Source organism: Oncorhynchus mykiss, unplaced genomic scaffold (genome assembly GCF_013265735.2).
Source record: "Oncorhynchus mykiss isolate Arlee unplaced genomic scaffold, USDA_OmykA_1.1 un_scaffold_327, whole genome shotgun sequence".
Taxonomy (NCBI): domain Eukaryota; kingdom Metazoa; phylum Chordata; class Actinopteri; order Salmoniformes; family Salmonidae; genus Oncorhynchus; species Oncorhynchus mykiss.
The window spans coordinates 112,899-125,206 of NW_023493776.1; the positions used below are offsets into that span (position 1 = coordinate 112,899).

At 46.7% G+C, this 12,308-nt stretch overlaps 1 protein-coding gene across 5 annotated transcripts in view; it reads right to left on the minus strand.

Annotated features, from left to right (window-relative positions):
* Window positions 1-12,308, minus strand: part of LOC118936644 (chromosome transmission fidelity protein 18 homolog) — a 57,211-nt gene that overhangs the window by 30,226 nt on the left and 14,677 nt on the right. For all 5 annotated transcript variants that reach the window (XM_036973820.1, XM_036973821.1, XM_036973819.1 and 2 more), the window contains exons 7-16: window positions 11,119-11,257; window positions 10,292-10,567; window positions 9,483-9,580; window positions 8,703-8,826; window positions 8,478-8,614; window positions 8,319-8,412; window positions 7,497-7,595; window positions 4,312-4,442; window positions 4,047-4,161; window positions 639-863 (exon numbers count right to left, since the gene is read on the minus strand). In XM_036973820.1, coding sequence (XP_036829715.1) covers window positions 639-863; window positions 4,047-4,161; window positions 4,312-4,442; window positions 7,497-7,595; window positions 8,319-8,412; window positions 8,478-8,614; window positions 8,703-8,826; window positions 9,483-9,580; window positions 10,292-10,567; window positions 11,119-11,257 — 1,438 coding nt within the window. The remainder of the gene's footprint in view (window positions 1-638; window positions 864-4,046; window positions 4,162-4,311; window positions 4,443-7,496; window positions 7,596-8,318; window positions 8,413-8,477; window positions 8,615-8,702; window positions 8,827-9,482; window positions 9,581-10,291; window positions 10,568-11,118; window positions 11,258-12,308) is intronic.

The following is a 12,308-nucleotide window of genomic DNA, read 5'->3' on the forward strand; positions in this document are numbered from 1 at the left end:
TCCTAGAATAGAACCCTGAGGAACACCACATTCTATCTATCTGTTCCTAGAATAGAACCCAGAGGAACACCACATTCTATCTATCTATTCCTAGAATAGAACCCAGAGGAACACCACATTCTATCTATCTGTTCCTAGAATAGAACCCAGAGGAACACCACATTCTATCTATTTATTCCTAGAATAGAACCCAGAGGAACACCACATTCTATCTATCTATTCGTAGAATATAACCCTGAGGAACACCACATTCTATCTATCTGTTCATAGAATAGAACCCAGAGGAACACCACATTCTATCTATCTATTCCTAGAATAGAACCCAGAGGAACACCACATTCTATCTATCTGTTCCTAGAACAGAACCCAGAGGAACACCACATTCTATCTATCTGTTCCTAGAATAGAACCCAGAGGAACACCACATTCTATCTATCTGTTCCTAGAACAGAACCCAGAGGAACACCACATTCTATCTATCTGTTCCTAGAATAGAACCCTGAGGAACACCACATTCTATCTATCTATTCCTAGAATAGAACCCTGAGGAACACCACATTCTATCCATCTATTCCTAGAATATAACCCAGAGGAACAAAACACCACATTCTATCTAAGCCCAGGTTTTGTGTGTGTACCTCGTACTGGCTGTGGGGGTAGTTGATGCGGGGGACGTGTGTGTGAGCAAACAGGAAGTGGAAAGCTGCGGGGAGGAAGGGCTGGTATCGCAGCAGAGAGAAGTTTTGTCCTTGCAGCATGGCCTGGGTCAACCCGTCTGAGAAGCCCAACCAATCCAGAGCCTGACACACTCTGCCAAGACCGGGGTCCTTCACACGCATAGACAGGAAGTTATCATAGAGACCCTGGGAACAGAGAGAGAGAGAAGGGGGGGGGGGGGGGAGAGAGAGAGAGGGGGGGGGGGAGAGAGGGAAGGAGGGAGAAAGAGAGAGAGAGAGAGATAGAGGGGGAGGGAGAGAGAGAAGGAGGGAGAGACAGAGAGAGAGAGAGAGAGGAGTAGAGAGAGAGAGGGGTAGAGAGAGAGAGGGGTAGAGAGCGAGAGGGGGAGAGAGAGAGAGAGAGAGGAGGGGGAGAGAGAGAGAGAGAGAGAGAGGGAGAGAGAGAGAGAGAGAGAAGGAGGGAGAGAGAGAGACAGAGAGAGAGAGAGAGACAGAGAGAGTGAGATGGAGGAGGGACAGAGAGAGATGGAGGAGGAGAGAGAGAGAGGGGGACAGAGAGAGATGGAGGAGGGAGAGATATTAATAGAGGTTAGGTCCCAATAGCAACATGTTCTCTGATTAGATTTCTCCATTTAAAAAGTAATCTGGAACACATCTACCAGGATATACATTCTCCAGACTACATCTCATCCACATAGAGACAGATGGAGGAGGAGGGAGACAGAGAGAGAGAGAGGTTGCTGTGTCCTGCTGTGTGCTATCCTGCTGTGTGCTATCCTACTGTCCTGCTGTAATACTGTGTGCTGTCCTACTGCCCTGCTGTCCTACTGTGTGCTGTCCTACTGTCCTACAGTCCTGCTGTATACTGTCCTGCTGTCCTGCTGTGTGCTGTCCTACTGTGTGCTGTCCTACTGTCCTGCTGTGTGCTGTCCTACTGTGCTACTGTCCTGCTGTGTGCTGTCCTACTGTCCTGCTGTGTGCTGTCCAACTGTGTGCTGTCCAACTGTGTGCTGTCCTACTGTCCTGCTGTAATACTGTGTGCTGTCCTACTGCCATGCTGTCCTACTGTGTGCTGTCCTACTGTCCTACTGTACTGCTGTATGCTGTCCTACTGTACTGCTGTATGCTGTCCTACTGTGTGCTGTCCTACTGTGTGCTGTCCTACTGTGTGCTGTCCTACTGTGTGCTGTCCTACTGTACTGCTGTCCTACTGTACTGCTGTCCTACTGTGTGCTGTCCTACTGTGTGCTGTCCTACTGTCCTGCTGTGCGCTGTCCTACTGTACTGCTGTCCTACTGTGTGCTGTCCTACTGTGTGCTGTATACTGTCCGGCTGTGTGCTGTCCTACTGTGTGCTGTCCTACTGTCCTGCTGTGCGCTGTTCTACTGTCCTGCTGTCATGAGGTATACTATCCTACTGTGTGCTGTCCTGCTGTCCTACTGTCCTGCTGTGTGCTGTCCTGCTGTCCTACTGTGTGCTGTCCTGCTGTGTGCTGTCCTACTGTGTGCTGTCCTGCTGTCCTACTCTCCTGGTGTATACTGTCCTACTGTGTGATGTCCTACTGTCCTGCTGTCCTACTGTGTGCTGTCCTGCTGTGTGCTGTCCTACTGTGTGCTGTCCTACTGTCCTGCTGTGTGGTGTCCTGCTGTCCTGATGTGTGCTGTCCTGCTGTGTGCTGTACTACTGTCCTGCTGTTTGCTGTCCTACTGTCCTGCTGTTTCCTGTCCTGCTGTGTGCTGTCCTACTGTCCTGCTGTGTGCTGTCCTGCTGTGTGCTGTCCTACTGTCCTGCTGTGTGCTGTCCTACTGTCCTGCTGTCCTACTGTCCTGCTGTCTTACCGTCCTGCTGTGTGCTGTCCTAATGTCCTGCTGTGTGCTGTCCTAATGTCCTGCTGTCCTGCTGTGTGCTGTCCTGCTGTCTTACTGTGTGCTGCCCTGCTGTCCTACTGCATGCTGTCCTACTGTGTGCTGTCTTGCTGTCCTACTGTCCTGCTGTGTGCTGTCCTACTGTGTGCTGTCCTGCTGTCCTACTGTCCTGCTCTCCTGCTGTCCTACGGTCATGCTGTGTGCTGTCCTGCTGTGTTCTGTCCTACTGTCCTGCTGTGTGCTGTCCTACTGTGTTCTGTCCTACTGTGTGCTGTCCTGCTGTGTGCTGCTGTCCTACTGTGTGCTGCAGTATACTATCCTACTGTGTGCTGTCCTACTGTCCTGCTGTGTGCTGTCCTGCTGTGTGCTGTCCTGCTGTGTGCTGTCCTGCTGTGTGCTGTCCTACTGTCCTGCTGTGTGCTGTCCTACTGTGTGCTGTCCTACTGTCCTGCTGTGTGCTGTCCTACTGAGTGCTGTCCTGCTGTGTGCTGTCCTGATGTCCTGCTGTGTGCTGTCCTACTGTGTGCTGTCCTACTGTATAATGTCCTGCTGTATGCTGTCCTACTCTGTGCTGTCCTACTGTGTGCTGTCCTACTGCGTGCTGTCCTGCTGTCCTACTGTCCTGCTGTATGCTGTCCTGCTGTATACCGTCCTACTGTGTGCTGTCCTGCTGTGTGCTGTCCTGCTGTGTGCTGTCCTGCTGTGTGCTGTCCTGCTGTGTGCTGTCCTGCTGTGTGCTGTCCTGCTGTGTGCTGTCCTGCAGTCCTACTGTGTACTGTCCCACTGTGTGCTGTCCTACTGTCCTGCTGTATACTGTCCTACTATGTGCTGTCCTGCTGTCCTACTGTATACTGTCCTACTGTGTGCTGTCCTGCTGTATACTGTCCTACTGTGTGCTGTCCTGCTATGTGCTGTCCTGCTGTCCTACTGACCTGCTGTATACGGTCCTACTATGTGCTGTCCTGCTGTCCTACTGTGTGCTGTCCTGCTGTGTGCTGTCCTGCTGTGTGCTGTCCTGCTGTGTGCTGTCCTGCTGTGTGCTGTCCTGCAGTCCTACTGTGTACTGTCCCACTGTGTGCTGTCCTACTGTCCTGCTGTATACTGTCCTACTATGTGCTGTCCTGCTGTCCTACTGTATACTGTCCTACTGTGTGCTGTCCTGCTGTATACTGTCCTACTGTGTGCTGTCCTGCTATGTGCTGTCCTGCTGTCCTACTGACCTGCTGTATACTGTCCTACTGTGTGCTGTCCTGCTTTGGAAGAGACTGTGTGTGTGTGTGTGTGTGTGTGTGTGTGTGTGTGTGTGAGAGACTGTGTGTGTGTGTGTGTGTGTGTGTGTGTGAGACTGTGTGTGTGTGTGAGACTGTGTGTGTGTGTGAGACTGTGTGTGTGTGTGTGTGTGTGTGTGTGAGACTGTGTGTGTGTGTGTGTATGTGGGACTGTGTGTGTGGTGTGTGTGTGTGTGTGTGTGTATGTGGGACTGTGTGTGTGTGGTGTGTGTTACCTGTGTGAGTTTGTCGTGCTCTCCGGTGGAAGAGGCCAGGTGAAGGATGTGCTGTAGTCTCTCGGCCCCGCCTCCTTCTCTAAGGCCCTCTTCCAGCTCCTCGCCCACACGCTTCCTATACACCAAATATGGTCAACCAGGAAGACACCAAATATGGTCAACCAGGAAGACACCAAATATGGTCAACCAGGAAGACACCAAATATGGTCAACCAGGAAGACAAATAGTTAGTTATGGCTATCAATAGCATAGTTTGTTATAATACCGTTTGATGCGCGGCAGTTGGAAGATCTCCTGCCAGAGGTTGAACAGTCCTTTATTCTGATCCTTCTGACCGATCCTCATGGACTGGACCGACTGCACGTCCAGCTGTCTCTTCCCTCGACCGTGGAGGAACTACAACACATTAACACGTCCAGCTGTCTCTAACCTCGACCGTGGAGGAACTACAACACATTAACACGTCCAGCTGTCTCTAACCTCGACCGTGGAGCTACAACACAACACATTAACACGTCCAGCTGTCTCTAACCTCGACCGTGGAGGAACTACAACACGTCCATCTGTCTCCAACCTCGACTGTGTAGGGACTACAAAGATTACGGATTGATTATGGATCCTAATTAGTTCCTGCCTATCTGATTCTACTGCTTACATCAGTTACCTGATGTGGAATAGAGTTCCATGTAGTCATGTAGTCATGGCTCTATGTAGTACCTTGTGCCTCCCTGGACAGACTTCTCTCCATCTTAACTTCATTAGGATAGGGGGCAGCATTCGGAATCTTGGATGAAAAGTGTGCCCAAATTAAACTGCCTGCTACTCAGGCCCAGAAGCTAGGATATGCATATAATTAGTGGATTTGGATTGAAAACACTCTGACGTTTCCAAAACTGTTAAAATAATGTCTGTGAGTATAACAGAACTGATATGGCAGGCGAAAACCCGAAGACAATCCAACCAGGAAGTACTATTATTTTGAAAGGCGGTTTTTCCATTTTAAAGCCTATCCACCATACAAAGACTTAGGACCCAGTTCACGAGCTCTATGGCTTATTCTACATGTGGCCAGTCTTTATAGTTTCAGGCTTTTACTCTGAAAAATGAGGGAGATACAGCACTTTCAATCAGTGGCCAGTGGAAATTTCCATTCATCAGCCATGGGCCTGATCGGGAACTCGCCTTTCTTGTTTCTCCTTTCCTATTGACTAAGCTTTTGTCTGGTTGAAATATTATTGATTATTTATGACAAAAACAACCGGAGGGTTGATTTTAAACATCGTTTGGCATTTTTCTACAAACTTTTATTGTACTTTTGAAAACTTTGTCTGGACCTTGTGCATTGGGATTACTGGACAAAACGCGCAAATAAAAAGGAGGTTTTTGGTCATAGAGAGGGACATTATCGAACAAAATAAACATTTATTGTCTAACATGGAGACCTGGGACTGCCACCAGATAAAGATCATCAAAGGTAAGTGATTAATTGTAATGCTATTTCTTTTGTGAGCCCTCTCCTTGGCTGGAAAATGGCTGTATGGTTTTCTGTGACTAGGTTGCCAAGTGGTAAAGAGCATCGGGCCAGGAACTGAAAGGTCATTGGTTCGAATCCCAGAGGTGTCAAGGCGGAAAAATCTGCCGTTCTGCACTTGAACAAGGCAGTTAAACCCCCAACAACTGCTCCCTGGATGCCGATGACATAAACGTCGATGAAGGCAGCTCTCTGCATCTCTTTGATTCAGAGGGGTTGGGTTAAATGCGGACGACACATTTCGGTTTAATGTTGGGCAACAGACTAGGTTTCCCTCTTTGTTAATTGTTGCAGTCATTTCAGGCGCTGTAGTAACTGACATGTATAGTGTTGAGTCATCCACTCTGGCTTTACTCAAGGCAAGTGGCATGTCATTAGTAAAGATTGAAAAAGTAAAGGGTCCTAGACAGCTGCCCTGGGGAATTCCTAATTCTACCAGTAAGGGGCCTAGACAGCTGCCCTGGGGAATTCCTCATTCTACCAGTAAGGGGCCTAGACAGCTGCCCTGGGGAACTCCTCATTCTACCTGGATTATGTTGGAGAGGCTTCCATTAAAAAACACCCTCTGTGTTTCTGTTAGACAGGTAACTCTTTATCCACATTATAGCAGGGGGTGTAAAGCCATAACACCCTCTGTGTTCTGTTAGACAGGTAACTCTTTATCCACATTATAGCAGGGGGTGTAAAGCCATAACACCCTCTGTGTTCTGTTAGACAGGTAACTCTTTATCCACATTATAGCAAAAATCTACAAAAATCTCTGAAACTGGAAACACTTATCTCCCTCACTAGCTTTAAGCACCAACTGTCAGAGCAGCTCACAGATTACTGCACCTGTACATAGCCCACCTATAATTTAGCCCAAACAACTACCTCTTTCCCTACTGTATTTAATTTATTTATTTATTTTGCTCCTTTGCACCCCATTATTTTTATTTCTACTTTGCACATTCTCCCATTGCAAATCTCCCATTCCAGTGTTTTACTTGCTATATTGTATTTACTTTGCCACCATGGCCTTTTTGCCTTTACCTCCCTTACCTCATTTGCTCACATCGTATATAGACTTGTTTATACTGTATTATTGACTGTATGTTTGTTTTACTCCATGTGTAACTCTGTGTCGTTGTATGTGTCGAACTGCTTTGCTTTATCTAGGCCAGGTCGCAATTGTAAATGAGAACTTGTTCTCAACTTGCCACCTGGTTAAATAAAGGTATTCTCAACTAGCCTACCTGGTTAAATAAAGGTGTTCTCAACTTGCCACCTGGTTAAATAAAGGTGTTCTCAACTAGCCTACCTGGTTAAATAAAGGTGAAATAAAAAATAAATAAATAGCAGGGGGTGTAAAGCCAACAGCAGACTGTGACCGATAATGTCAAAAGCTGCACTGAAGTCTAACAAAACAGCCCCCACAATCATTAACATCAATTTCTCTCAGCCAATCATCAGTCATTTGTGTAAGTGCTGTACTTGTTGAATGTCCTTCCCTATAAGCGTGCTGAACGTCTGTACTCAATTTGTTTACTGTGAAATAGCATTGTATCTGGTCAAACACAATTTTTTCCAGAAGTTTACTAAGGGTGGGTAACAGGCTGATTGGTCGGCTATTTGAGCCAGTAAAGAGGGTTTTACTATTCTTAGGTAGTGGAATGACTTTAGCTTCCCTCCAGGCCTGGAGGGCACACGCTCTCTAGTAGGCTAATATTGAAGATATGGCAGATAGAGGACGATATTGCCACTCCTCTCATTCATTTTCCATCCCAGTTGTCACCTGTGAGTTAATGTGTACAGACAGGTGTTCCTCAGGGATCAGTGTTTGGACCCTTGATATTATTGTAATACAAGGTAGCTCTTATAATCTGGAAACACAGTGTGCAATTGGTTTGCTGTGTGTGTGTGTGTGTGTGTGTATGTACCTGCAGTGTGTTTATGCAGGATCTGATGTCGTTGTCCGTCTTCTCACAGAGAGCCATCAGAGTCCCCATGTCAGCCTTCATACCCTGGCCCCTGGATATCTAACCCACACATTAACATAAAGACCCCCATCATGGCTGGTCTGACATGTCAGCCTTCATACCCTGGCCCCTGGATATCTAACCCACACATTAACATAAAGACTCCCATCATGGCTGGTCTGACATGTCAGCCTTCATACCCTGGCCCCTGGAGATCTAACCCACACATTAACATAAAGACTCCCATCATGGCTGGTCTGACATGTCAGCCTTCATACCCTGACCCCTGGAGATCTAACCCACACATTAACATAAAGACTCCCATCATGGCTGGTCTGACATGTCAGCCTTCATACCCTGGCCCCTGGATATCTAACCCACACATTAACATAAAGACTCCCATCATGGCTGGTCTGACATGTCAGTCTTCATACCCTGGCCCCTGACCCCTGGAGATCTAACCCACACATTAACATAAAGACCCCCATCATGGCTGGTCTGACATGTCAGCCTTCATACCCTGGCCCCTGGATATCTAACCCACACATTAACATAAAGACTCCCATCATGGCTGGTCTGACATGTCAGTCTTCATACCCTGGCCCCTGACCCCTGGAGATCTAACCCACACATTAACATAAAGACCCCCATCATGGCTGGTCTGACATGTCAGCCTTCATACCCTGGCCCCTGGATATCTAACCCACACATTAACATAAAGACCCCCATCATGGCTGGTCTGACATGTTGCATCACCACTTAGAAAATTAAAACAAAGATTACCTCAGCCAGTCTCTGTGCCAGGCGGGAAGGCTGTGTCTGGGGGAAGGCCAATAGGAACGCCTGCTGCCTCAGAGGCCTCAGGGCTGGAACATACCTGACAGGACAGAGAACCAATCAGATCACAGATAGAGATAAACCCCTCCCCCCTCCATCTCTTACAGGTCGTTACAGATGCAGATGATTGGTCGGAGGAGGACCGACTCTTTTTTCTTCTTCTTCTTTAGAGGCTCCGCCTCTGAATCCGCCCCCTGGCTGTCCTTCCTGTTCAGAGTGGCCAATAGGATGCTGATGGCAGCCTGCCGACCAATCACACAGAGAGAGAGATGAGGCTAGGTGAGAGTGGTCCAATAGAAGGGCAGGGACGGAGTGGTGGGCGGGACTTACGGCGGGCGCTCCGTCAATCTCGTCAATGATGAGGCAGTTAGGCTTCTCATTGGCTCCCAGCACTGACCTCATCTGGGTCGCTGTGTCGATACGCTTCTGGAACAGCTCCGCACTGCGGTCATCACTATGGAAACCACAGCATCAACAACCCCTTAGTTATTATGGGAAACGACAGCGTCAACAACCCCTTAGTTACTATGGGAAACCACAGCGTCAACAACACCTTAGTTACTATGGGAAACGACAGCGTCAACAACCCCTTAGTTACTATGGGAAACCACAGCGTCAACAACACCTTAGTTACTATGGGAAACCACAGCGTCAACAACCCCTTAGTTACTATGGGAAACCACAGCGTCAACAACCCCTTAGTTACTATGGGAAACCACAGCGTCAACAACCCCTTAGTTACTATGGGAAACCACAGCGTCAACAACCCCTTAGTTACTATGGGAAACCACAGCGTCAACAACCCCTTAGTTACTATGGGAAACCACAGCATCAACAACCCCTTAGTTACTATGGGAAACCACAGCATCAACAACCCCTTAGTTACTATGGGAAACCACAGCATCAACAACCCCTTAGTTACTATGGGAAACCACAGCATCAACAACCCCTTAGTTACTATGGGAAACCACAGCATCAACAACCCCTTAGTTACTATGGGAAACCACAGCATCAACACCACCTTAGTTACTATGGGACACCACAGCATCAACAACCACTTAGTTGCTATGGGAAACCACAGCATCAACTTGTTGAAGTCGTTAAACCCACCTGGCGTTAATCTCCACCACGTTGTACCCAGCATGCTTAGCGATGATGTGGGCTAGAGTGGTCTTCCCTAAACCCGGAGGACCAGAGAGCAGCACCACCTAGTGGGAGGACGACAGATTAACCAGCTATATTAACCTAGTAGTATATATACTAACAGCTATATAACCTGACAGCAGCACCACCTAGTGGGAGGAGGACAGATTGGTCTACCTACCTTGTATTTATCAGTCTGTGTAGTTCTTCCTACCTTGTATTTATCAGTCTGTGTAGTTCTTCCTACCTTGTATTTATCAGTCTGTGTGAGTCTACCTACCTTGTATTTATCAGTCTGTGTAGTTCTTCCTACCTTGTATTTATCAGTCTGTGTAGTTCTACCTACCTTGTATTTATCAGTCTGTGTAGTTACCTTGTATTTATCAGTCTGTGTAGTTCTACCTACCTTGTATTTATCAGTCTGTGTAGTTCTACCTACCTTGTATTTATCGGTCTGTGTGAGTCTACCTACCTTGTATTTATCAGTCTGTGTAGTTCTACCTACCTTGTCTTTATCAGTCTGTGTGGGTCTACCTACCTTGTCTTTATCAGTCTGTGTAGTTCTACCTACCTTGTATTTATCAGTCTGTGTGAGTCTACCTACCTTGTATTTATCAGTCTGTGTAGTTCTACCTACCTTGTATTTATCAGTCTGTGTGGGTCTACCTACCTTGTATTTATCGGTCTGTGTAGTTCTACCTACCTTGTATTTATCAGTCTGTGTGATGTGTAGTTCTACCTACCTTGTATTTATCAGTCTGTGTAGTTCTACCTACCTTGTATTTGGGCCTTTTGTATTGGTCCAGTTCGGCCTCCAGAAGCTCCTCAGTGATCTGACTCTTGGTCTTAAATTTCTGATTGGCTTGATTAAAGTTCCCTTGGCTCCGGTTGGTGGAATTAAAGCGACCCCGGCCCTTATTGAAGCGTCCCTGGTCCTGATTGGCTGTGTTCTGGTCGGGCCTCTCGGCTGGGGGTGGGCGTGTCTTCCTCTCTCGTCCAAACACCACCTGGTCCCACAGCTTCAGCCACTTCAGCAAACAGCGGTTGGTGAACTACACACACACACATTATACACACACACACACATTATACACACACACACACATTATACACACACACACACACATTATACACACACACACACATTATACAAACAGAAACACATTATACACACACACACATTATACACATTATACACACACACACACACACATTATACACACAGAAACACATTATACACACACACACATTATACACACAGAAACACATTATACACACACACACATTATACACACACACACATTATACACACAAAAACACATTATACACACAAAAACACATTATACACACACACACACACACATTATACACACACACAGAAACACATTATACACACACACTACACACACACACACACACACAATATACACACAGCAATGACATACACAGACACTATACACACAGCAATTACATACACAGACACTATACACACAGAAATTAACACAGTAATTACACACACACACACACACACACACACACACACACACAGGCTTGGGAAGTAAAGATGAAAGAGCTAGAGTCCCGTTCCCCCTCCACCACTCACGTCGTCGCTGAGTAGTTCAGTGTAGTGTTGAGGAGAAAACTGATCCACCCAGAGACGAGAAGATTCCTCCTCCTCCTCCTCTCGATCCCCCTCTTCTCTCTGTCTGCCGTCCAGCTCTCCAAACTCTTCATCCACTTGACTGAACACACACACACACACACGTTTATGCTTTAAACAAGTATTAATGTACAGAAACGACAATATCTATCAGGTGATACAGCACCAGTCAAAAGTTTGGACACCTACTAATTCCAGGGTTTTTCTTTATTTTTACTATTTTCTACATTGTAGAATAATAGTGAAGACATCAAAACTATGAAATAACACATATGGAATCATGTAGTAACCAAAAAAGTATTAAACAATATATATAAAATATATTTATATTTTAGATTCTTCAAAGTAGCCACCCTTTGCCTTGGTGACAGCTTTGCACACTCTTGGCATTCTCTCAACCAGCTTCATGAGGTAGTCACCTGGAATGCATTTCAATTAACAGGTGCACCTTGTTAAAAGTTAATGTGGAATTTCTTTCCCTCTTAATGCCTTAAGGTAGGGGTGGTATACAGAAGATTTGGTAAAAGACCAAGTCCATATTATGGCAAGAACAGCTCAAATAAGCAAAGTGAAACGACAGGCCATCATTACTTTAAGACATGAAGGTCAGTCAATCGGGAAGATTTCAACAACTTTGAAAGTTTCTTCAAGTGCAGTCGCAAAAACCATCAAGTTCTATGATGAAACTGTCTCTCATGAGGACCGCCACAGGAAAGGAAGACCCAGAGTTACCTCTGCTATGATGAAACTGTCTCTCATGAGGACCGCCACAGGAAAGGAAGACCCAGAGTTACCTCTGCTATGATGAAACTGGCTCTCATGAGGACCGCCACAGGAAAGGAAGACCCAGAGTTACCTCTGCTATGATGAAACTGGCTCTCATGAGGACCGCCACAGGAAAGGAAGACCCAGAGTTACCTCTGCTATGATGAAACTGTCTCTCATGAGGACCGCCACAGGAAAGGAAGACTCAGAGTTACCTCTGCTATGATGAAACTGGCTCTCATGAGGACCGCCACAGGAAAGGAAGACCCAGAGTTACCTCTGCTATGATGAAACTGGCTCTCATGAGGACCGCCACAGGAAAGGAAGACCCAGAGTTACCTCTGCTATGATGAAACTGGCTCTCATGA